The following is a 25447-nucleotide window of genomic DNA, read 5'->3' as shown; positions in this document are numbered from 1 at the left end:
TTGCTTAGTTAGTTTGGTTTGTTTTTTTTTTAATTTATTTTCTGATGCTGAAATTTGTTACTGTTTATTGTTCATTAGGGGCTAATTTCCAAGCAAGTACTTTCAATAGTTGAGGTAGTAATAACTGAAAACATGTCACGTGAAACAATTCTGCTAATTAAATAGCTAGGGCAAGCAAGGAAATTTAAAAACAAACATCCTTTGAATATCTGAAGTATTAAGAAAAAAGTCTAGGCTTATCACATAAACAACAGTGGGTACTCAGCATATCTTCTCGGTACAAAAGCTCATATAATTGGTAAGTTCTGCAACAGTGCAAGTCACTAAAATGGCATACTTTGACCAAGAATTAAATACCCATTCTACGTGAGCTTTACTTTCGTAAGTAGAATAATCTTCTCATAAAATTATATGTGTAACAGACTGTCGACCACAATCTGCTTGAAATTTGTCCCTGTATTTCCACCTAAGTAAAAAACATCTTACAGATAGGATGATGTCATCTGCTATCATCAATATAGAAGTTCCTGAGGTCCCTCTCCCCACCTGCAGCAGCTCTCATATTTCATAGAGATCCATAAAGAAATGAGGTAGTATGAGTGCACAGAATTAATATTTCCAGGAGCATTTACCGAGACATACTTATGTTCATCTCTATTGGCATGAGATTGAAAGCTGTAACCTAATAGAATGGAGAATACAAATTCTTTGCTAAACAGGGACTGCAGTACAGCATAACTCTGAATACCAGAGCTTAATGCTACATCACAACTGTGATTTAATCAGAGAAGAAACATATACAAATCCATGCCCTCTTAACTCACTCCACTGTAAACCTGCACTAAATCAGGAGGTTAGCCTGATTTTTATAGGGAATTACCCCCTAATAAGGGGCTGTAATTCCAGTGGTACCATATTAAATTCAGAGCTGGCTTCAGATCTAAAAAAAAATCATCATGCTTTTTCCAGTGGGTACAACACCTAAAGGCTATGCTGACAGCAGTAAGCCTAGCTGCAGTCCCCAAGGCAGTTGTGGAGCAGCATGTTAGGATAGGGCATAGGTGAGCTATGAATCAAGATGATTTTGTTCACTTGATATTTACAGAACTATAGCACTTCCACCAAGCAAGCCTGGCATTAATATGGGGTTTTCAAAACTACCGAGGCCCTAGCCTTCAAGCAAACACACAAGCCTGTTACACAAACTCCTTCTCCAGAACCAAAGTACCTCTGGCTTTCCACCTGCATGACATAAATTTGCTCCTACTGATATCAAGTGTGTCCAAATTTTTCCTCTTTGCAACATCCCTTTTAGGATGGTAATATGCACCTGCTGAAAACTGTCAGAAATTAAATGACTCGCCCAAGGGATCAGACTTGAAGTCAAACCTCAAAAGTCCTTAAGTCCTTAACATTGGTCATCCTTCTGCCATCACTGCAGTTTTGTACTGATCATGCCAACTGCTTTTGAAATTAATTGGCTGATATTTTTTTGGTGATAAATGGGTACTTACAGTCTACCTCACAGAAAGATCATGAGTAAAAAGAGATAGGCTCATCTTGAAATTAACTGGGATAAATAATTACCTATTACACAGAGAACTATGAAAGACACACAAGCCCAATACATATTAAAAAAACCCAACAAAATGAAACAAAAAAAACACCTCAAAGAACATCAAAGTCATAGTTCCATAGAGGGACAGAATTCCCTAGTCCAAGAATACTCCAGTCAAAGTTTAAAAACAATGTTTACTTTTAAAGTTTAATAGAGGGATTAGTATGTAATAGGGAAAACAAGAAAAGTGTTGTGTTCTAGTAGGGTCTAGACAACCACAGGAAAAAGGCCTGAAGCAGCATTAGTTGTGCAATTGTACGGACTCCATGGGAGATTCACAGGGTATCTTCACACCCTTTATCAGAAGTAAGCTGCTTGATTTGATTCAGCCAGCAAAGCGACCAATGCAGACTAAAGCTGATACTGACAATGAAATGTTACCTGTTCCCAGTTGAGATAAGCACTCAAACAGGCCAGCATCTCATCGCTTGCACTCTGCCTGACAACTAAGTGCACAGCTTTGTTAATTGCACCTTGGAAGACAAGTATGTCAGACCATACATTTATGATAAATAAAATCAATTTTTCTGAGTCTGGAAAGTCTAAGGGAAAAAAGAGAGAACAAAGTTAAGTTTTTAACATTTAAAAACAAAAAAATATATACTTGGGCATTAAAAGCTAGTACACTCTTCAGCAAGACAACTAGGAAAGAAGGTATAGAGTCACGTAACAACTGCAGCCCAGGGAAGGGGAATCATACTAGCACATCTCAGTCCTGAGATTAAATAAGAAAAAAAGACCCAAGAAAAAAAAACATCCCCTCCCAAGCCACCTCCCCCATTGTACTTTCACTCTTTTTTTTAAGGGGGGGGGTGGGGAGGCTTCACTGGACTTCGCTGTGTACAACAGTGCAAAAGGACCTTTCCTTTTGCATTTTGAGGTTAGTCTCCCTTCATCCTTACTCCAAGAGTGGTCTTGGAGGATTGAAACTGAATTCTTTTAGGATGAAATTAAACTGGAAGACACACTTCAGAACCCTACCTAATACACTCCAGTCACAAATGAGCACTCTGATCATTGGATCAAACTAGAGCTAGTCCAAAAGAAAAAAAATAATCCTGAGATGTGTACCAATGTTAAAATCAGGTCTTCAGTACAAATCCACAGTACCTGCTAACACCTTGCACCCATACACCTATGAAATCCACATGAAAAAAACCAACTTTGCAAAGAACTTTCATACAATTCAAATATGAAATCTGATATTGCTCAGCAATTTTCCCAGACTCCATCAGGGAAATTATACATTATACAAGTTGTAAGTGAGCGTATATGAATGATGCATGTCAAAATTCGTATTTCTATAGACACAAAAAAGTGTGCTACTGATGTAACTGAAGAAACCTCATTCATTAAATTAATTCAGAGCAAGTATCTGACAACTATGTATCCAGAACTATAAGAGTAAGAAAGGACAGAGTTCCAGGCCATCAAAGGGAAGCTAATCGACCCTTCTGAACACCAAAGCAGAGATCTTCAAGGCAAAATGTTAAGATAAAACATGAGTGTGTAGACTGCAAGCAGTAAAAAGTACATTGGAATAAGCAAGAAGTAGATATTACTTTCATGCATGAAATGCAATACATATGCCTGAAACACTATTGTCACTATAAAAAGCTACAAAAAACAATGAAAACTGAAAACCTAAATGTGTCCTCCCTCTTAACTTCAGCATAATTTCTACATTTTTAGAAAGATCATAAGAACTAGAGAGCATATGAAAATACAGCAAATCAAAAAGCTTTAATGGATTCACTGAGCATAAAGAATTTAGAGTTCCATCCAGTGTCTTGGACCTTCTCTACTTTGAAGCCCCTAATCACATAAGAATGAACTTTTTTTTTTGTCAGAACAAGGACTATTGCTAAACTAGAATTATCTACATGCTGCAACTCGAATTGCCTGCCCATGAATTTGGAACACTTAAAAGACTCACTCAGTATGGACTTAAGACTTAAAGAGGCATCAAAAGAAGAAAAGAAAAAAGAAAAAAGGAGGGGAACAGAGGAGGGGAACAAGGAAAAATAACTAGGGAAAGTTAACATTTAATCTATAGTCATTTAAGGCAGAATACCTGAAAGGAGAACAGAACAAAAAAGGGCGGACAAGGAGTCAAGAGAACAGATGGTGCAAGTCTAATGAGGTAGTACTGACTGTTTATAGTCAATTTGGCAATTGTGTACCTGGCACATAGCTCACACTTGTGCTGCCATAATTCTTGATGGGAATTAATATGTGAAACTACATGAAAGAGAAAACCCTAAAATGAATGCATTGTAATCAAATCAAAATAAACAAATAAAAAACCAAACAACCATCCCTTAAGATGTGTTTACAGCTGTTCACACTCAGAAGATAACAATAAAACCACAGAACAGCCACAACAGGAATTTATGCAATTCAAAGTATAGAATAGAAAATCATTCAACAAGAATATGCATTTAGCTACTGAAGTTTGGATCTTACCCAGAAAAAGAAAGGAAAAAAAGGGTGATGTTTAATATTTGCAAAAGCCCACAAAAAGATAAAGTAGCAAAGTACTTCAAAACAAAAGGCTTAATTGTTAATTTAGACTAAGAAAAGATATCTGACAAGTAATAGTTTCTGACATGGTGCAGTATTAAAACTATTAACATGAAAAAAGTGAAAGGAGTTATGATGGACTGCATGAAGGACAGAAAAAACACAAGAAAACAGGAATTCCAAAAAGAACCCAAGCAAAAAACCCCAAACAAAAATATCCCAACCCAACAAAAAAAAAAAATTAAGAACAAAATAAAATCACAATCCTTAATAAGATTAAAAGAAGAAAAAAGAAAAAAGACAAGGATGTTATATGGAAGATAACCACTAACTGAAGCAATCAAAAGTAGCATTTTGCTCCTCAGTGCTCTCAAATTTTATTTTATTTTAATTTGAAACACAGATACCGATATACTGTTTTGAGCCCTGGATGGCTCGGTATTTTCAAACTAAGTGAAATCCTTCCAGAACTAAGACAGACTCTTAATTTAGTACAGTGATAGTACGTATGTATTACTTTTGTTAGTGGGAACAAAAGGAAGGGAGGGAGAGGAAGGGAACAAAAATGAAAAAAACTCTCAACGAAGCAAGACTTTGGATAATGGGAAGTAATAAAACTTTAAGGAGGACATGTACAAATGCACTGGTTTTGATCAAGGTACCGTCCAACTCCCGACGCTATTTTAAGCCAATACATGTTTTTAAATCACACTTGCTTTATGAATCAGTGCTTACTTAGTTAAAATAACAGTAATAAGCAGAAAGTACAAAATTCCCTGGAACCACATTATCATTTTGGAGATGGTGGGGCAAAAATGAAAGCACAGAGGATCCTAAATAAAATATTTCTTTGGAAAATGAAGTCGACTACTAAGAGACCAGGTCATCACCAAACAGACACAGATGTGGAGGAACTGTGAGAAGGGAAATTTCTTCTAGAACAGTCTATACTCCTGCACTATAGAAAAAAGTTTTAATGAAAATCTCCTTTTCACAGGGTTTTTTTGTTTGTTTGTTTTTACAAACATAATCATTCTGGAACACTACAGCAAAGACACACAGCAAATTTAAGATACAAAACCACTAAGCCATACTATACCCTCTTTAAGTAGGCTATAGCAGAAAAGGCGGGCTCTTTCCAAATCTCCCAACTGTCGACAAATTCCTGTATAGACTCGACATAGAGCCTGATTGAAATTGTAATTTGTGGCATTCTTCTGAGCCTTGAGTTTATGGAGAATAACATGCAGCAAGGACTCTGCTAAATGCTATAAGGCACAAAAAATATTGTTAGACTATTATATACTTGAGAATATTTGATAACATTATAGTAGTATGACAAGTAAAAAGAACTATCTTATTTGCAAGAATACTGTTTGCATACATATAAAAATGCAGAAAAGTAAATCAGAGGCAACCAGCGAAAGAAAAAAGAGTGAGGAGCAACTTCCCAGAATAAACATGCCTTAAACAGATGCAGTATAGGACTACTATTCTTTAAATATAAAGTGTTTAGTTATGTGATTGAAAACTATCTTCCTTAAACAAAAAGTGAGGAGAGGAATAATGACAGGTCGAGGAACCCCAATAACCTACAGAAAAGTAAATCAGAGGCAACCAGCGAAAGAAAAAAGAGTGAGGAGCAACTTCCCAGAATAAACATGCCTTAAACAGATGCAGTATAGGACTACTATTCTTTAAATATAAAGTGTTTAGTTATGTGATTGAAAACTATCTTCCTTAAACAAAAAGTGAGGAGAGGAATAATGACAGGTCGAGGAACCCCAGTAACCTGATCAGAGCAAATGGAGCACCCTGACTTGGCTACTCCCAGAGCTGTCACAGAAGGACAAACAGCCCATTGTCCCGGTGTGACACTTACTAGATTAGTCATCAGCAGAGTCTCTCCCCAGATCACCTTACACACTGCAGGAGGTGGGAAGGGGGTGTTACTGTCTACAGTAACATGGGACTCAATATGAGATGCAAGGAAGGAGAATATTGGGATTGTGCAAGACAACTATAGGATGTTTAGAGGGAGGGCTAAAAGTGGGGAGTAGAATGGGAGGCTTAGGAGCCAGGTGCTGGAGAGGCCACAGGTTTAGACTGGGTACCTGCAGACACCAGGGAGTCTAAGTGTTGGCTTCGTGAGGAACCAGAAGGTCCAAGCCAGATACCTGAAAGACTGGGGGTCTGACAGTCAGATGCAGGTAAGGCCATAGGTCTGGACCAGCTACTGGAGGGATGTGTGTGCACTTCTGTGTCTGTAAGTCTGTCAGTTCATGAGACAAGTGGAGAGAACAGGAGTCACCTACCGGATATACTGTCTAATGTTAGCTACTGGAGGGATCCATACTGTCTGTATATATATGTATGTAATTTTCCACTACCAGGCTTTCACCCTGATCAGCCAGAGAAGGGAACAAGATCAGGTGCATATTGTGTGCGTGTGTGCCTATCAGGAGTACGTACTCAGCCTTGCTACTGGCTGGACCTGGAAACATAAAGCTGCTGCAGCCTTGCTTCTATGAAGTTACCAGATTTGGCAACTCCTAACAAAGATAACCCGAGAACTTGGTGGCAACTTCTGTGGAGAACTTAATTACGTTCAAGAACTGAAACAGGGCAAAATGCTGCCATGCATCAGTTGGTGAACTGCTCTGCTGCAGACTACAAATTATCTATGAGAAAGACATCAATTAAAGTGAATTTTTTCAACACTGATGCTAAGCAAGTTGCGAGAAACAAACTAATGAAAGATTTTTCCAATAAAATTCATTTGAACAACCTGATGTAGAAAAATAAAGGTAAACATGGAATGAAAGGGTATGTCACTATTGTACATACAATGCAGTTTATCTATTTAATTGAATAAAGGTAAACATGGAATGAAAGGGTATGTCACTATTGTACATACAATGCAGTTTATCTTATTTAATTGAAAAAAACAAAAAAAGGTAATTGAACCTCACTTTTAGAGGAACTCCTTCTATAATTGTTAATGCTAGCCACTACAAAAAATGCTGCAAAAAGTGTTTTATGTATACATCAAGAAAGCAAACGTACTTACAAATGCAGTTTTGCATCTTGAACACCACTGAACAGTAATTTCTTGTAAAGTTCTATATTTTCTTAAGTTATACAAGTTTAGATGTCTGAAAACCTTTCAAGACTACGTTTTGGCACTGCAGATTGCCTGAACAATTGAGAATTCAAATAGTACATACTTATACTCTTTTCACCTGCACAGAAATCATTATTAAAGCACAGAATTAAAAATTATGCTACTTACCTTGTTTTTTATACCAAATTCATAGACAACTTCTTTCTCTTCATCTCTCATTATTGGAATCTTTGAGATATTGCCGACATACACATGACCTTTAATAACTGGTAACAAGTCAAAACAGGATTCAGCAATTTTCTTCAGTGCCAAAGAAACTTTCTGGCAGTCAGGATCAATAACCTTTACTGGTAGTGATGCTTCTAAACTGGAATTGTGCACTGAATCACTGACTTCACAGCTTTCGTCACGGAAAGCCTCCTGCATTTCAGAGATTGTATTTTTAGTATTTCCAATAGCAGCAATATCATTGGGCTCCAGCTTTAGTGGTTCACTGTCCAACCTCAGCCTCTTTGCACTTCTTGGCATAGATACTGGCAATAGTGCCCGTTTTTCAAGATGATTTGATGAGCTTGAAAACAATTGCTGATTTTGCACATCTTTGTCTTGATCTTTGCTACTATCAGATTTCAAATTGCTCCCAGTTTTAACAAAAGCAGTTGACGTAGATGCAATTGCTTTGAACCCACCTATTTGAGCCACAGGTCCTGGCAAGCTTTGGCTGTCTGAAAAAGCACATCGGTTAAGCTGAATATTACCTTTCAGGATGTTTAGTGTCCTTGCCCTTGCAGACAGCTCTGGATACATAGTGTCCAATATTTTCACAGAGTTCTCCTGAGGAGCACCTGGAGCAGCACTATCGGCTGCAAACAGAGGAAATCTTCCTGGGACAGGAAGTGCGTGCTTTGGAATGGAAGTACAAAATTTCAAAGGTGAGGAGCGAATCCTTCTACCTACTGCCATTTCTGAGGGTGAGGGAGGAGAAAATAGAAGAGCAGATTTTACTGTTGGAGTATCTGTTAATGGAGACATGAGAGGAGGAACAGGAGTTTCACGTAGTGGGGATATCAGGTCATCAAGAGGGGACAGCAAAGAGGATCGACCAGTAGAAGACATTACTGGGGACATGGTACCTGCAGCTTTTGGAGGAGTAGCAATCAAAGGCAGTAGCAAGGGGGGCAGAGGAGGACCCATCTCTTGCCTAATTTTATTTATAGTCTCGGATGAGCATTTTGTTGGCATAGAAGTATCAGCATTTGCAAGAACTGGCTGAGTTAGTTTAACTTTGAGAGTTTTTGTTTTTCTTTTACCTTGAAACAGCCTCTTTGATAGCTTGGCATGCATTACTTGGGCAGCTGTCTTGGTTGAAACGGTCACGATTTCAGATGGTTCTTGCTCTTTGCACTTCAATTTATTGTTCTTTTTGAGAGCAACATCCACACAAGACTCTGACTCCAACATACATAGCTTCTCAAATACTGTTTTCTGTGGCTCAGAAGGCTGCCTAACTGTCTGACAATTGCACTCTACATCAGATAGGACTGGACTTGGAAGATACTTGACAAAAATTTTTTTCCTACTGCTATCATCTAGGATAACATCAGTGTTGTTTTCTCCTATGTTACAAGCAGAGCAAGTTTGATTATGATTATATTCTTCAAACACCGAGACCCCTATATCAACACCATGTAGTAGACTTTGCTCCACATTTGACTGAAGTTTTTCAGAATCATTTTCTTCTAAGAAATTGCCAAGTGCCAACATTCTTGTATTTAATTTACTGTTTTTTACAGCCAGTCTGCAAGTTTCTGAGAATCTGGTTAACATCTGGCATAGTGGTAATCTATTTTTTGAAGCATTTGGCATCACAGGGCTTTCTTTTGATGGCCCAGTTTTTAATGGGCTTTCCTCACTGTCATTGATGCATCCAGCTCTGTTAGAATCTACCACGCATTCATTAGCACTCTCAGTATTTTCAGAGGTTACTACTATACACTCTCTTTTCCAAGAGGCTACGTCTTTAGGATAACTCTCCCCAACCACACTTGACAACTCATTTGCAGTATCCGGAGAGGTGTTTGTTTCACTGTGTGTATCCATATCCACCATAGTGTCTGCTTTTAGATGACTAGCTGTTGAAGTATTTCCTGGGTGCATTGTTGAATGAAGTTCACATACTTGGTAATCAGCATCAACAATTGCACCAGTTTCCAGAGCACCCACTGCAATTCTCCTGGAAGCTCTCAGTTCCTTTCCGAACATGGGAACACATTCAGAACATTTTACATATCGAACTTTTTGTATAGAAGAGTCTTCCTCTTCAGATTCATTGCTCTGCTCTGGCATATCAAAATCATTTTTAGACTTTTTTATGCCATTTTTCCCAGATGCCTCAAAACTATTCAATTCTTTGCTTTCTCCCCCAGTTGTCAGTGAATCAGTTCTAGAAGGATCTGTTCTAACCTCCCATGTAGAAGTCCTGCATCCTGATTCTTGACAATTAAACTTCTGGAGAAGAAAAGTATTCTTATTATAAGAGTTTGCATCCAGGATCTGTGATTTAACAGATGCCTGAGGTTCTTTATCTACTGGCTGCTCCCTCTCATCTGGAATTTTCACTTCATTTTTGTGTACGCATTCCCTCTCAGGGCAGTCCAGCTCTTTGCACATGTTGTCTTTTTCAGCAGACAGGATCTCACCACCCTCTTCCAAGCTTTCTGAAGAACAGTTAAATGTACTACCTGTAACACAATTTTTATCTCCTTTGTTTTCCCATGCACGGGAAAAAGCAGCCTTTTCTGTGAAATTAGTTTCAAGAAAACTGACAACCTTCTGAAGACTGAAATTTATATCAGGAGGCATTGTGGATTCCAAGCCAATTCCCACTTTCACAGGAGAATCTGTTTCTGCAGTATTTATACAGCCCATCTTCAAGTCCCCTTGAGTAGAAAAAGCCAAGCCACTATTAAAATCCATTTCTGAAGTAGGCTGGCAGATGATCTCTGAAATATTATTTTTCTTCACAACATTGACTTCCCAGTTAAATGAACTGGAACAAGTCTCAGTTACCAATTCCTTGCTTTGTTTATTTAATCCCCCTTTTATTTCATCACATTTAACATTTTCAGTTACCAAGAACTGATTCAGAGGTTTTGCAAACTGTGCCTGAGAAGTAAGATTACTTTCTACTAAGACAGATTCAATGGTATCCACTCTTTCTAACAGTTCACTGCTTTCCTCTCCGAAATCATCTGGATTAACTTTGAATTCAGTCTCTTGAGATTCAAACACTCTAAAGTTTTGAGTTTTGGACAACACACGTTCTAATGTACTACACAAGTTTTCAGGTTGATTTATTTCACCTTTTATTTCTGTAAAATCTAACACAGAGGATTCACACTTAGCTACACTGCTTTCTGCATCCATAATGCATGCTGTCTTTGGTAGTGCAAGTGTACCTTCCAAGTCTGACTTCCCTTGCGATAAATTACTACCATTTTCTTCCTGGTGTGGTTTGCCTTTTAAATATCCCCCCTCCTTTATATCTACTAATTTTCCATTTTCTGCACTATGGAGTAGCTCTGACGATTCAGCTATTTCTAGAACACTTTCTCTGTTAAATTTCATGGCTAGTTCAATAGTCTCAGGTCTGGTTATATACATGTCTTCAATTTTGAGCTGTCCATCTTTTGGAAAGGCTGACAAAGCAGCCCTCTCCATACCTACATTTTTGTCTATGTCATCCATAGACAATGAATTTCTGATTCCTTCAACAGCAGATACAGGTAAGTAATGTCTAGAGACTTTAACAGTCTCTGGTTCGCATTCTCTGTCCGCTTCATCTTTTATTGTTTGCACACATTGTTTCTCCAGTATCTCTTCACTATCGTGTTTTATTTCAGAGCACTGAGAGTGTGCACAGATCTCAATAGCTTCAGTGTCTGCCTCAGTCTCCATAATTATTCCCTCCCCATCACGCTGTATCATTAGGTCTTTAGGACACTCCACTTCACAGAAGGATTTTGAACTACTGAAATCAGACAATACATTTTCAGAGAGCTCTCTCTCATTATTTGCCTCTGCACAGAGTCCTTTCATCTGTACTGCAGCTGTTATTTCCTCTCCAATTATCACTTGTTTTACATTTTCCTCTACATCACTTGCCATATTAATTACTTTGATTACATTTTTTGATTCATTTTCAACCACTTCATTCTGTATCAACACATCAGATTTCTCCTCGGAATATTCACTTTGAAGCATGATGCATTGCTCAGGTGGCAAATGGGTAACATTTTGGGGAACAGATACTGTCCTGGGAGTTTCTCTCTCTCCTGATAATCCATCTCTTTCTGCTTTCATTAATTCACCACGCTTTTCATGTGTACCCTCACAATCGACAGCTCTGATTAAGATTACATTCTCCTCTGTTTGCTCTACCTTACTACATTTTTCCATCTGATTCTGAGGCTTGAAACCGTGTAACATAAAATCAGCTGAAGAACCTCCCTCTTCACTGTGCATGTCCTCACTCTCTCCTTTCTGTTCTTTGATGGCTTCCAATTCACGTGCTGTTGCTTCAGTTAGTTCTCTCTTCTCAGTTTCCATATTCTCAGAATTCTCCAAACAATCTTTGTTAGTTTCCATGTTTGTAATTAAAGTAGCAGGTTCAGCGTGCTTTGTTTCAGCATCTCTCTCCCCCTTGCTTGACATCTTTGGACCAATATGAACATTCTTTTCATTCCAACTCAGGTTACATGAGATTTCTGCATCAAGACCATGCTCATATGATTTGCTCTGTCTGTTACACTCCTCCTCGAGGCTGAATACATTACAACTCTGAGGCTGAACTTGGTCTTGTAAAATATCCTCCACTGCAGAAGCACTGCAATCAACTTCTTCGTCACTGGAACCTATGACTTCTCCAATCAATATATCCTTTAATGAAAAATACAAAGTTAGCGTTCCAAAGCCTGGTATCAGTTTTAAGATCTATTTCTCTAAACAAATACACTAGTGGCCCTGACATGCAATGGTTTTGAGAGATTAAGGCTGATCAACAGAATTACATCCTTCTCCATCATTGTTCTTCATAGCAAATGGGAAGTACCTCTGTGAAAAGTCAGAGACTTTTTCACCTACCTACTTGCATTCTAAGATTACTGGAAAACAACATTTGAGTAGGTTCCCCTTGACTTTCAAGCTGTGGAATTTTGCTATGAAAGCCACGCTTATACCCAACAGGAGTTGGGACTGTAAGTCTGCAACAGTGGGAAAAGAAGTTATGACAGCAGTTGAGACACGGGTGACTGTTTTAAATATACTTCTGAAAATTATGTTTTGCCCCCTTGCACAGGCAGCATGCTAGAAGTTAAAAAAGTATCCATACGGATCTAAACACTCACAGGGAGACCCTTTCAGTGCATGAGTAACTAATACTGATACTCAAAAAAATAAAAAAGCCCAGGAATATCAAATCATTATTTTTGCAGTAATTATACAAAGTTAGTGCCAAGTCAGACACATCCTGAAACTCACCTGTGTAGTTAGTGGTGAAAGCTGTACTGGAGAAAGTAGAGCAGGGAGAGGCCTGGCCCAATTCAATATATCCATCACATTTCCACCTGGGCCCTTTTGCTCCTGATCAGAGAAGTCTGAACTGCTGTGTGCCCCATCTGTCTGTATTATCACATCTACAGTTTTATCCTCACCACCCTGCAGACGTTCTTCAGTAGTCCTGTTCTCAACACAGTCACCTCCAAAAGGCTCAGTACACGCTTGAAGTTGCATGGCTGTTACAGAATTTTGCTTTCCAGCACTTTCTAGTGAAGAACACCAAGGTAGTGTTTTGCTGTCACACTTCCTGATCTTTTGGTGGATTTGTACAGTTTCTAAGACACAAAAATATTGTTAAGAATTTTTTCCCCTCCCGTTTTTCTTTATAGAGATAATACATCATAGCAATAAGAATGCATAACCATCTTTTCAAGTGATGTTCCCATAGACTAGTAATAAGAAGCACTTAATGTCACTTTTAGAAATATTTTCCTTACAGAGATCAGATACTGTTATTCACAAACAATTCTTTTTTCATGAAAAAGGTATATGTATGTGCAAAGAGCTCCCCCCCAAACCACTTTCTGACTTGGATCGTTAAGGCTATTCTTCCCAATTTTTCTTATCAGGAAGGGCCATACTGGGTAGGACTGAAGGTCCGTACAGCTCAATGATTTATTTCAGTTTTAGCCCAGTAACTGATGTTCAGGAAAAGCAGGACAAGCATGCAGTGACATTCCCCACTCAGGCTGTAATTCTCAGCTTAAAGAAACCTGCAGCTTTGAGCCAGCAGCTGCACTTGCTGACCAGTTACAGTTATACCCTGCCATAAACACAGTAAGGGAGTTCTTAGCTATATTCCTAGTTTTATGATTTAATATGCATATGCTTTTAAAACATTGGTTCTTTAAATTTCAATATTGAGTCTAATTGTGCAAGATTTTGTCTCTAATGATGTGAATTAGATAAAGCTGAACCCTTAAAAAAAAAAAACTTTCTTAGAAGAGAGGTTGCCCCCGCAACATACGTATGCAAAAGGAGTTTGAACCACTAAGACAATGAAAGATACTGAGCAGCTGACAACCCTTTCAAGATAATGTCAACTATACCAGTTTTACAGTTATTCTCACAGGAAGAAGGCGTGTCCAAATGCTCTGTGTGATTCTTTGCATTGTATTTTGTTTTGTTCCTTTTCAAATCACACACTTTTTATTATTACACAGTAACCCATTTCTTAAGCATGCAGACAAAAGACATTGCCCCAGGAAAGTCTAAACAGTAGACAAAGAATTTAAATATTGATTATAATTGTGCTAGATACTTTTAACAGTGAAAAGATGGCCCAGTTTTCTGAAATTTAAATTCTATGATTTTATAAAAAGAAAAGACGACCTCCAGTGAAACAGCAGAAATCAACAATCCCAAAATCCCAGTGTGCCACATGGAACTAGAACCTACTCTGTAGTATTTGCAATTCTTATACGACATTTGTATGTGTGATCTTGTTTATAGTGCTCACAAACACTATTGGACACAGAATCAGCAGTATTCAAGCAAGAGATCATGCCTATTCTGTGTATATCCAGGTACCATCCCACAGTATAAAGAACAGCACATGCACAAAATGGTTTTGAACAGAGGATGTATTGATTTAATTGGCACAACTTGCATTCTGTTGGAAAAATAAAAAATAGTGTGCTTCATTATTGCTGTCAGTGTTTATCCACTACTAGAACTTGCAGAGATACTCCTGAAGCAGCATCAGTGGTGGTATCAGATTTGAAAATACTAATTTCATTCGATAGGTGAAAATTACCTCCCAGAGATCTGTCTCCCAATAACCTTTAAGCACATTCTGATATGTTGGCTCCACTAAAGGAGTTAGTAGGAAAACTGATCAAAACCCCTATTTCCAAGATCCATCGCAGTCACTTCACGTAGCAGCTCCATGTCAAAATCTCAATTGCTGCAATGGACAGTAGTAGGAGGGAGAAACTGTTCACCCTAAAGGGCCTTACCACCTCATTTTCCCCAAGGATAAGTAAGCTCTGATATCTCCTTTGGTCAAAGGAGCATCTTACAAGTTTTAAGATCACACACAGTTTTATAAAGTTATTTACGAGCTACAGTCACATAGAGCTTCCAGGATGTTCTACATGTTGTCATGAAAAACCTAGATTCCTTTTACAATTTGAGTCCCATTAGACCATCCAAGGGAAAAGCAGATCCTTCACAAGCAGAAACAAAGAAAAGAAGGAAAATTCAGAAGGTGGTTCTCTCTAAGATATAATCTTGGATTGTATCTTTGATTTCTTTCACGCTCCTTTGTACCAACCAGTTCTAAGCTCAGAACTTTCTCCACACTGAAGCGGTCAGAAACAAACAGTTCCGTATTTTGCCCCTAGAAGAACTTCCAATTAGACAATTGGGAAGTTTACTTTGCACAGTGAACTACACAATAGTACTAAGTTATCAGGCACTTTACACCCTATCTATACTCTCAAGATCAGTCATGCGCCTATATGGAGCCCAAGAATATTGATATACACTATCCACTGAAAAGTTCCCTCTGAGAAATGGGTCAAAGATATAATTTCTGAATAACTAAGAGATTCTCCATCCTTCTCTCTTCACCCCTTTCCAACCCAATCCCTGATAACTTTGAATTTCTTTAGGAATGAGATGCTTTTCTCATGGCTACCCCTTTATCTGTAGGAAGAGTTGTCATAGCAGTTTTCAAAGGTTCAGGATATAGTAAACTTCTCTATAGGAAACAGTCAACTCTTTGGCACCTTGGTCTGAACTTCAGGTCCAGGAAAAGCCCTACTAATATCGAGCCCTTCTCATCGGAAGGATCCTCTCAAAGATCATATTTCACAGACAAATTTTACTTTATCCAGGGAATCACACTCTTTTTCATTATGTCACTTACCAAAATTATTAAGTTTTGTCCTCAAATCTACAGCCTGGAATCTAGCTTCAAACCCTTACATCGCTGCCTTCTCCCACTTCTGAGAGAAGGCTAAGATTACTCTGATCTGAAAACACCATCAAAATCTACCACACACTACTGTGAAGTAATTCCTTGATGAATAATGGAGAAAGGAGAGCAGAGATGAAATAAGCAATTCAATGCTAACATCGGTTGCCTTGGTAGTAAACAAATCGAATTTTACAACTCAAATCCTTGCTCCTGATCATCCACATTGCAGGGCAATTCACGTTACAAAATTAAAGCTATCACCAAATTATACGTTTTGTTTCTCTGTATCACAAATATGAAAATTAATGCACCGTTATCTATTATTATTCATGCAGTTATGAAGAAAATGGTGGTAACAGCTTCTTAAATTTTACAATCCAACTATGTTACCATGTGTTTGTTTCAGACTAAAAAGAGTGCTTGCATCCTGTAATTCACATTATATACTGATGATATAATAATTAAGGTATAAACAAGCGAGGTGAGTCTGGACTACTTAGAAATAGTGAAAGCAGCTTATAGTAAAAGAATTCGATTTCTCAATTGCAACAGCAGATTACAACAGCTTTTATTTAGTTTTATAAGAGCCAGTTTACTTGGCTGTTCAAATTAATATTTGCAATTATTTTCAAATATTCTAATCACACATGTACTTGACCAGGCAATCACCAAGGGAAGTATTTAAGTCTGTCAAAAAAGTGTTATGCAAACAGTACCCATCGCAGTAAGACTAAATTAATGCACTTGCATAGTAATAAATTCACATTTACTGGAACCTACCTTCTGTAACAGTCAGCCTTCTTTTTTCAGGCCATGCCTTATCCTGAACAGAAGCTGAAAAAAAATGTATCAATATTTATTTTTGGTCAGAAAAAGAGACAGCTTCAAGAAAACGTCAAGACTTTGCATGCCGTCTCACCCAAGACAGGATCATTTTCCCGATTCTCTCTTTTTCCTGTTGCACTGTCAATGCACATCCAGAGTTCTTCCAACAAGAGCTTTATTTTTTCTGTTAAAATAAATATTTTTATAAATTGAGGAAAACCTCAATTGCTCAGAGAGCTAAGAATTTGTGTTTATTTTTACTCAGAACACAGACATGCCTACAACAAAACCCAAAATACCCACAACAAAAATTAAGACAAGGGACATAGGGGCATTTTAGCTTCAGAGAAAGAGAAATGCTAGATGCCATTGAGGGAATGGATCCTGTATTGGCCATAGCCACATAGCAGACCGAAGGAACAGCTGCAGAATGCTTTAGCTTTTCCTTTCTACAGTGAAGGTGGCAGAAAGTTGTAGCAGCCCCCAGAGTAAAACGTAAAAGCAGATTTGAATGTAGCATTAGTGAAATTAAACAGCTTTCTAAAACAACTCAGGTGACATGAACATAAATGGGGGCGGAAATCTTTTAGGAAGAAAGAATTTATATCACATTCTTTCTTTATGCCCACTCAGTAGTAACTCGTCTTAGTCTTACCATGGAGCAACAGCACATTAAATGTATCTGAATTAACTATCAGGCCACAACATTAGTAGACATTGTCTGGAGTCCTAACAGCACCATTGGTAGGTGATACCAAACAACCTAGTTCCAGAACCAAAAAGGCAGGTGGAGAGGGAGAAACAGACAAAAAAACTCAACAAAATACACAAGCATCTCACCTACTTATGCCAAAACTATCATCAGATCCAACAATCAGGAACTGAGACTATTGGTTTTGTACCAATTCCATAAGACAAAGACCACAGCAAACTGCTACTGTTTTATGAAGAGACATATTAAAAAAACCTCAGCACATAAGAGGAAAACCTGCCATATTTTGCATGACAGCTATTAACAACACTAGCAATTTCTCATTAGTAATAAAGCCTTGCTGCTATTGGAAGCTCAAATTAGAGCTCAGATCTTAATTTTCCCATTTTGCCATTAATTAAAAATTAAAGGATGAAATTGGGTACCAATTTAGTGCAATCCAGAAGGCAGTAAAAATATGCCAAGACACGCAAGAACTGACAAGGTCTACCTTTTTCAGAAAAGTTTAATTTTGGCAACAAACTTTACATACAAATATTGCAAAGCAAGAAATAAAACAGGGAAGTTCTTTTGCCTGAAAATTGCCTTCAGAATTTCTAAACAATTCAAAAGCAATACCAGTATTTTAAAAGACTGCAAATATGCAAAAAATAAATTTGCTTAAAGTTTGGCCTCAGTACTTTAGAGGAAGTTTAGGAGTTTGCTCCATTACACAGTTAGATGCAGATAATTTGTAGCAGATATTTTAGATCATTAGGGAAAAAAAGTCAATAGGATAAGAAACAGCTATACATCCTGGATTTCCACTTGATTTACAGAGCCTCACATAGAAATTGTAGCAGATTACACTCCTATCTTGTGTCTTTTGCTTTGCGTGCTTCCTTTATGATTTCAATGAGACAATGGGATTGTTTTGTATTTTTCCCAGTGTTTGCATTCTGTTTTATAATTGCACAACTGACTTCACACATGCATGGGGTAGACTAGTCATTTTAATGAATCAAGTATTTTCCTTACTGCAAAACTGAAAATAGTCATCTATTACATTAGTCCTTCATCAGTGTAACATATTTGTATCAATCACATCTGCTCTTACAGCATTTCTGTTAGTACCCTCTGTTTCCAAAAATGCAACTCCAGAAGAGCTGCAATAAATTCAATGGTTGGTTCCGCACAGAGAACAGTCTTGCAGAAAATCTTACCTTTGTCTATATCTGTTGCAAGATCTTCACTTGAACTCTGGGTCTCCACATGCTTAACTATTAAAAAGAGGAGAAGAGGGAAAGGAAATGTTCAAATGGAACAATACCACATACAAATCTGAAGGCAATCAAAGGTGAACACTTACCTTTTCTGCACTTCTCCTTAAGTACACCATCAAGTTTTCCCTGTTAAAATTAAATAATAACTTTTCATGTCATACATAGTTTGCAGAGCATCTACTCTTAATTAGCATGAAATCTAAATCAACATTTCAAAGGTCATGCTTCAGTTCGAAAATTTCTATCTATGTTTAGTTTAGCTATGTTTAGTTACTCAATATCCCCAACAAATGTAATTTTACTATTTCAGTATCTCTATTACTAGTAGCTTCCTTTTTTCCCCCAGAAATACTAAAAGAAGCTTCATCCAAAAGACCAGGAAAGTCTTACTTGTGCCTTCTTTAGCTCCTTTTCAAGCCTTTTCTTTTCAGTTTTCAGTTGTCTGAAGTCCTGTGTATGCTTTGTGGCAGCCTCTTCAAGAAAGAGAACCAAAATTCAAGTTAGAAACTCCAATATAAGAGACAACTAATTTAGGTAGTATTGGTCACTAGTTTGCAAATCAAATAACCAGAAAAAAAATAGGTAGTGTGAAATACAAATCTGTTGAAGTTATATTTTGGCTCATTAAGACAACAACTCATGCATACAAGTATGTTGTCTTCCACTGCATAATTACTGTTCTGAACTACTGAAATACATTTATTACTTTTCTCACTTACATGCAAGAATGAAGAGTGGGTCATATTTTACTGATACTGTACTGTACAGCAATATACACCAAGTGAAAAAAGGGAATAAAATTAAGAATGAGGTGCAATGCTTTTTTTATGTATTTTATTCTCTTATTTAAAAGAGGGCTCTGGTTCAAAGATGAAAACACCATAACATTAGAAAGATGTAGATAGCACTCAAGACTAATAAACAGAGAAGAGTAACTTATCTATTAATGTCTAACAGACACCTGGGAAGAGTGTAGATGGGTAGGAATAAAAAGTACAGGGCAGGTAAGTGAGGATTGAATATGAGGTTCCTAGGGAAATTCTCAAGCAAGACAGATACTTGAGAGAACTCCTGAGAGATCAGCTTGGTGACTTATACATGGACAGCAGAGAAGACAGATGGAACTTGCCTGCTGATCAGATCAGGTCACAGAAGAAAGCATATCAAAAGAAAGAGCATTAAAAAGGCAGCTCAGGCAGTAGGTTGACAAAAAATAATCATGGGAAAATTTCAGATTGACAAAAGATACCAGGCTAAAATACGGGGTCTGGAATATTTAATGAACCCAGAGAAGAACAAAACAAATAAACTAGTCACTCAAATTGGACCTAGGACAAACTATCTCACAGTATTTTGTTCTAGCTCTGTCAGAATTTGAGTTTTTGGGGGCAAGAGGATATAAAAACTTCCATTCCAAAAGGGTCATCAAAATAGACCCCCTGTACCTGTACTTTGCAGTAGGATTTGGGGGTTTTCTAACACTAAGATACAAGTCACTCAGTTCACTGTACTTTAAACTGTAGTAAGCACAGCTGTAAGTATGCCATGAATGAAAATATTTGCCTTGCCAACTAACAGTACCACAAGTTACGTATTAGAATGCTTTATGCATATCCACCCTCTACTAGCAAAACAAGAAAAACACAGTTCCATGAGGCAAGTGCTTTATCTCTACTCAAATATCTCTATTTGTCTACAAAACAAACAAGCAAGCAAACCAACCAAAAACCAATTGCCAGACTATTTAAAAAATCAGAAAACATGTGTCAGGATCACTACATATTTAAATATGATTATAAACATGACTAGAAGAATCCTGCCAGGACTATTAGAATGCTGGAGCACATGCCCTGTGAAAACAGACTCATTGAACTAGACTTAATTAGCTTGAGAGGAAAAAAAAACAACAAAAAAACCTTAGAAGGGATCCAAGAGCAGCTTTCCTGTACCTACAAGGAAGTATCAAGAAGATGGAACTGTTCAGTGGCGCATGGTGGGAGGACAAGAGACATCAGGCATAAGTTGAAACAAGAGAGTTTCCAACTGGCTATTAAGGAAGAGTTTTTTCACCATGAAGACAGCCATGCAGTGAATCAGGTTGCCTGGACAGGCTGGGCAGACTCCATCCTTTGAGGTTTTAATGACCAGAAGTTCCCTTCCAACTTCATTTACACCATGTGCATAAGATACTCAACAGAAAACATTTTGCAGGAGGGCTGATGTAATTCAGAGACTAAGCACCACACGTAGTACTGCCCTGCCTTGCTCCTTGGGGCCTCAGAGTTAGAAAGTTGCAGTTACTTCTTTGGATTAAAAAAGGAATCAAGAAATGGAGTAGGACAACAGCACAGTAACACAATGTAGAAAGTTACCTTCAAGTTTCTTCACTTTCGTTTCCAGTTTCTTTCTCCTGTTAAAAAGAAGGCATTAATACATCATTTTTGTATAGAATTATGTTGCATGAAAAGCCAGGAAGAAAAAAAAAAAATCTAGCCATTTCAGAGAAAACCCACTTCCTAGACCCAGGACCTGTGAGACCAATGTGTCCCTGAAGTTGAAAACTTAAATCAGTGGCATGTTGCTGACATTCTCACACAAACAGCTGTATCTGTTACAGAGGTAGAGTTTGCTCTTAAGAGAGTCAGTCCACTAATCCAGGTACATAAGTATACCTTCAGCTACAACTTGGAGTTACAAACACAACCCAAGAAAAATGGCTTCCAGCTTTTGCATTTCTACGATGTAACGCAGGCAGGTTACTTAAACTCCTTAAAAACAATTAAGCCTTAAAAACAATTAAGCCTTGCTTACAATCAATAAGACCTAAGCAATGAGACAATCAGGAATAGCCTTCAGGATCACTTATGTCCCACAGCTTTTTGTTCAGAATATCCAGGTGTTTCCCAAAGCCAAACCAAAAAAATTATGCATCTTGAAGAATTTTGCCTTCAGCATTTCCAGCCCTACCTTATATGTAAAACATACACAGAACTGGAAAATAAAAAAATAAAAAGAGTAAACATTTCTATTATTTCCTTCTGCTAAATCCCAATATCCCAGAAGCAGTTTTTAAACTCTTTTGATAAGTAGAGGACTCTGTCCTGACAAACACAAGCTACCAATGTTCACTGATCACTTTCAAGAAGAAGAACACAGTTCATCCATTCCCCATATTAAAACTTGTATAATGGATTGAGATTTACAGCCTAAGCCTTTCTGGATGTGCAAGCTTTAATCATCACTTCAAACATTAACTAGAATACATTTGAAAACCCACTCGGAAACAGTATGATTGACCACCTTTTCAGTATTCAGTAGTCAAAGCATTTATACTATAAATAGATCGGTGCTCTTGGGCCTCTGAACAGCTTCATACTTAACTCTCTCTATACTCAGATTATGGCTTTGACAGTCAAGCCATAGGTGAGAATTTCAGAAAAAAAATCCTCATAATACATCTTTGCAGAAGAAAAAAAAAGAAAAAAAGGGGGGGGATTGTCCTTTGAAAAACAGCAGGTAACAAACTTCTGTTTCTCTGCAGATTATCTTCTGACCAATGCACAGAAGTACTGCATCTACAATGTATGAACATCGGAAGCAAGGACAGGCGACATTGGAGGACTACAGAGATGCTGTTCACCACTGTAGGGAGAAGCTTCGTGCAGCCAAAGCTCGATTAGAGTTCAAGCTGGCCAGTACTCTGAAGGACAACAAAAAGGGCTTTTTAAAATATGTTCACAGCAAAAGGAAGAACAGAGATAACGTTGGTCCATTACTTGATGAGGTCAGTCACCTAACAAATAGGGACGTAGACAAAGCAGACATTTAATGCCGCCTTCACCTCCGTCTTTAACACTGATGATGGGCCCTGGGACCCCCAAAGCCCTGTGTTGGAAGACCATGACTGGGGGGATGAAAAACTCCCAGCCGAACCTGAACTTGTTCAAGACTTGCTGCTCCAGCTGGATACATGTAAGTCTATGAGGCCTGATGGAATTCATCCCAGGGTACTAAAAGAGCTGGCCGATGTCATCGCAGGACCTCTCTCCATTACTTTTCAATGCTCTTGGGAGCCTGGAGAGGTCCCAGTCGACTGGAAGCTGGCAAATGTTGTCCCAATTTTCAAGAAGGGTAAGAAGGAAGACCCTGGTAATTACAGGCCTGTCAGTCTCACTTCAGTGCCAGGTAAAGTTATCGAGAAGGTTATTCTGGGAGTTACTGAAAAACACTTGAGAGACAATGCAGTCATTGGTCATAGCCAGCACGGGTTCACGAGGGGAAAGTCCTGCTTAACCAACTTAATTTCCTTTTACTTTTATGCCACCCATCTAGTTGACCAAGGGAAGGCAGTAGATGAGGTGGTTTGGGATTTTAGTAAAGCTTTTGATACTGTCTCTCACAGTATCCTTCTGGACAAAATGTCCAGCACACAGCTAAACAAGTCCATAATACATTGGGTGAGCAATTCGCTGATGGGTCAGGCTTAAAGAGTTATAGCAAATGGCATTACATCAGCCTGGTGGCCAGGCACCAGTGCGGTTCCCCAGGGCTCAATTTTAGGGCCAGTGCTCTTTAATGTTTTTATATATGATCTGGACACAGGAGCTGAATGTGTACATTACGTAAGTTTGCCAATGATATGAAATTAGGAGGAGCTGTGGACTCACTCAAGAGTAGAGAGGCCTTACAGAGAGATATGGATAGACTAGAGAGCTGGACAATCACCAACCATATGAAATTTAACAAGAACAAGTGCCAGATTCTCCACCTGGGACGGTAATCCTGGTTATATGTACGAACTGCGGGATGAGAGGCTAGAGAGCAGCCCTGCAGAAAGAGATCTGGGGGTTTGGGTTGATGGCAAGTTGAACATGAGTCAACAGTGTTACCTGGCAGCCAAAAGGGCCAACCATGTCCTGGAGTGCATCAAGCACAGCATAGCTAGCTAGTCAAGCGAGTTGGTTGTCCTACTCTACACTGCACTGGTGCAGCCCCACCTCGAGTACTGGTTGCAGTTTTGGGCACCTCAATACAAGAAGGACATCAAACCATTAGAGTGCGTCCAGAGGAGGGCGACCAAGATGGTGAAAGTTCTCAAGGGCAACACTTAAGAGGATCGGCTGACGTCACTTGGTTTGTTCAGCTTGGAGAAGAGAAGGCTGAGGGGTGACCTCATCACAGTCTACAACTTCCTCAAGGGGGGCAGCAGAGGGGGAGGTGCTGGTCTCCTCTCTCTGGTGACCAGCAACAGGACACGAGGAAATGGAATGAAGCTGCATCGGCGGAAGTTCAGATTAGACATTAGGAAAAGGTTCTTCACCGAGAGGGTGGTCGGTCACTGGAGGAAGCTGCCCAGGGAAGTAGGGCCCCAAGCCAGTCAGAGTTCAAGGAATGTTTGGATGATGCTCTCAGTCATATGGTTTAGTTTTAGGTAGTCCTGCAAGGAGCAGGGAGTTGGACTCAATGATCCTTATAGGGTCCTTTCAGCTCAAGATAGAAATTCTATGATACAAACAACTAAGAATCTGAATAACCAGAGAGCCACTAAATGCCAACGTTTGTCATTGCAATGATATTTACAGAAGAAATAGTTACTTTTACAGGTGCAGTAGTATGCTGACTGATTTCATCAACACATGCAATTACATTAAGAAAGAAAATAGGTAGATGCTAACTCTAGTCATTCACAAAAAGCAAGGTTTGTAGATGATGCATTTGGATAGAACTCCTCTTATGCTACGCAACTCAAGCTCCTATCTGATCTAAGATGCATGCACAACTTCAGCTGACAGAAAGCTATGTAACAGAAGTTGCATTCAGAAGCAGAATACATACAGTATTATAATCTACCCAAACTGCAAAACCCATGTGGTTATAATTGTAATACTCAAAAGCTGAAAAATATAAACAACAACTGTGTCTGTCATATTTTTTCCATCCTTAGAGAGAATGTGATCTTTTATTTTAAATGAGCAACCTTACTTCTGTAACAGTCTAACGTTTTGAGTATTTCTTTTGAAGCTTGTCTGTAGGAGTAATTTCATACCTAAAACCTTCTTCACAGTGGACATGTGTATTTGTGTCAAGTTATCACGCTTGTTATAAGCTCAGAACTGGGGAATTGCCATCCTTGTAAATATTCAAAATTCAACTAGACAAGGTCCTGAGCAGCCTAACTTTGACACTGGCTCTGAATGGCAGATTGGACCAAAGGATTTGAGAGATAAAATAATTCAGGTCAAAAATTACAGTAACTATAGATTAACATTCATTTTATGAGCAATTCACTAGAATTTGGCTTCTGAAGAAACTCAGCTCTCAAATTACTGAACTCATGTGACCTACTACTTAAAATGGCCTCAGCATCAAAGTTGATAAAATAGCTATAGCATCACAGAATGGTTGAGGTTGGAAGGGACCTCTGGAGGTCATCTTGTCCAACCCACCCTGCTCAAGCAGGGCCACCTAGAGCTTGCTGCCCAGGACCTAGATGGCTGCTGAATATCTCCAAGGACGGAGAGGCCACAACCTCCCTGGGCAACCTGTGCCAGTACTCAGTCAACCTCACAGTAAAAAAGTGTTTCCTGATGTTCAGAGGGAACCTCCTGTTTCAGTTTGTGCCCATGGTCTCTGGTCCTGTCACTGGGCACCACTGAAAAAAGTCTGGCTCCACCTTCTTTACACCCTCCCTTCAAGTATTTATTGATAATACCACCCCAAGCCTTCTCTTCTCCAGACTGAACAGTCCCAGCTCTCTCAGCCTTTCCTCAAGGGAGAGATGCTCCAGTCCCTTCATCGTCTTTGTGGCCCTTCACAGGACTCTCTCCAGTATGTCCGTGTCTCT

General features: G+C 38.6%; 1 protein-coding gene across 1 annotated transcript in view; it reads right to left on the bottom strand.

Moving 5' to 3' along the window:
* Nucleotides 1–25447, bottom strand: part of ICE1 (interactor of little elongation complex ELL subunit 1) — a 38435-nt gene that overhangs the window by 6393 nt on the left and 6595 nt on the right. Inside the window, exons 6-15 of the mRNA XM_009289795.2 lie at nucleotides 20976–21013; nucleotides 18994–19076; nucleotides 18690–18729; nucleotides 18544–18600; nucleotides 16724–16813; nucleotides 16585–16638; nucleotides 12804–13156; nucleotides 7434–12203; nucleotides 5241–5409; nucleotides 2000–2160 (exon numbers count right to left, since the gene is read on the bottom strand). Coding sequence (XP_009288070.1) covers nucleotides 2000–2160; nucleotides 5241–5409; nucleotides 7434–12203; nucleotides 12804–13156; nucleotides 16585–16638; nucleotides 16724–16813; nucleotides 18544–18600; nucleotides 18690–18729; nucleotides 18994–19076; nucleotides 20976–21013 — 5815 coding nt within the window. The remainder of the gene's footprint in view (nucleotides 1–1999; nucleotides 2161–5240; nucleotides 5410–7433; nucleotides 12204–12803; nucleotides 13157–16584; nucleotides 16639–16723; nucleotides 16814–18543; nucleotides 18601–18689; nucleotides 18730–18993; nucleotides 19077–20975; nucleotides 21014–25447) is intronic.

This window comes from Aptenodytes forsteri, unplaced genomic scaffold (assembly GCF_000699145.1).
Source record: "Aptenodytes forsteri isolate BGI_AS27 unplaced genomic scaffold, ASM69914v1 Scaffold234, whole genome shotgun sequence".
In the NCBI taxonomy this organism is placed as follows: domain Eukaryota; kingdom Metazoa; phylum Chordata; class Aves; order Sphenisciformes; family Spheniscidae; genus Aptenodytes; species Aptenodytes forsteri.
This window is presented reverse-complemented; position numbering and strand designations above follow the sequence as displayed.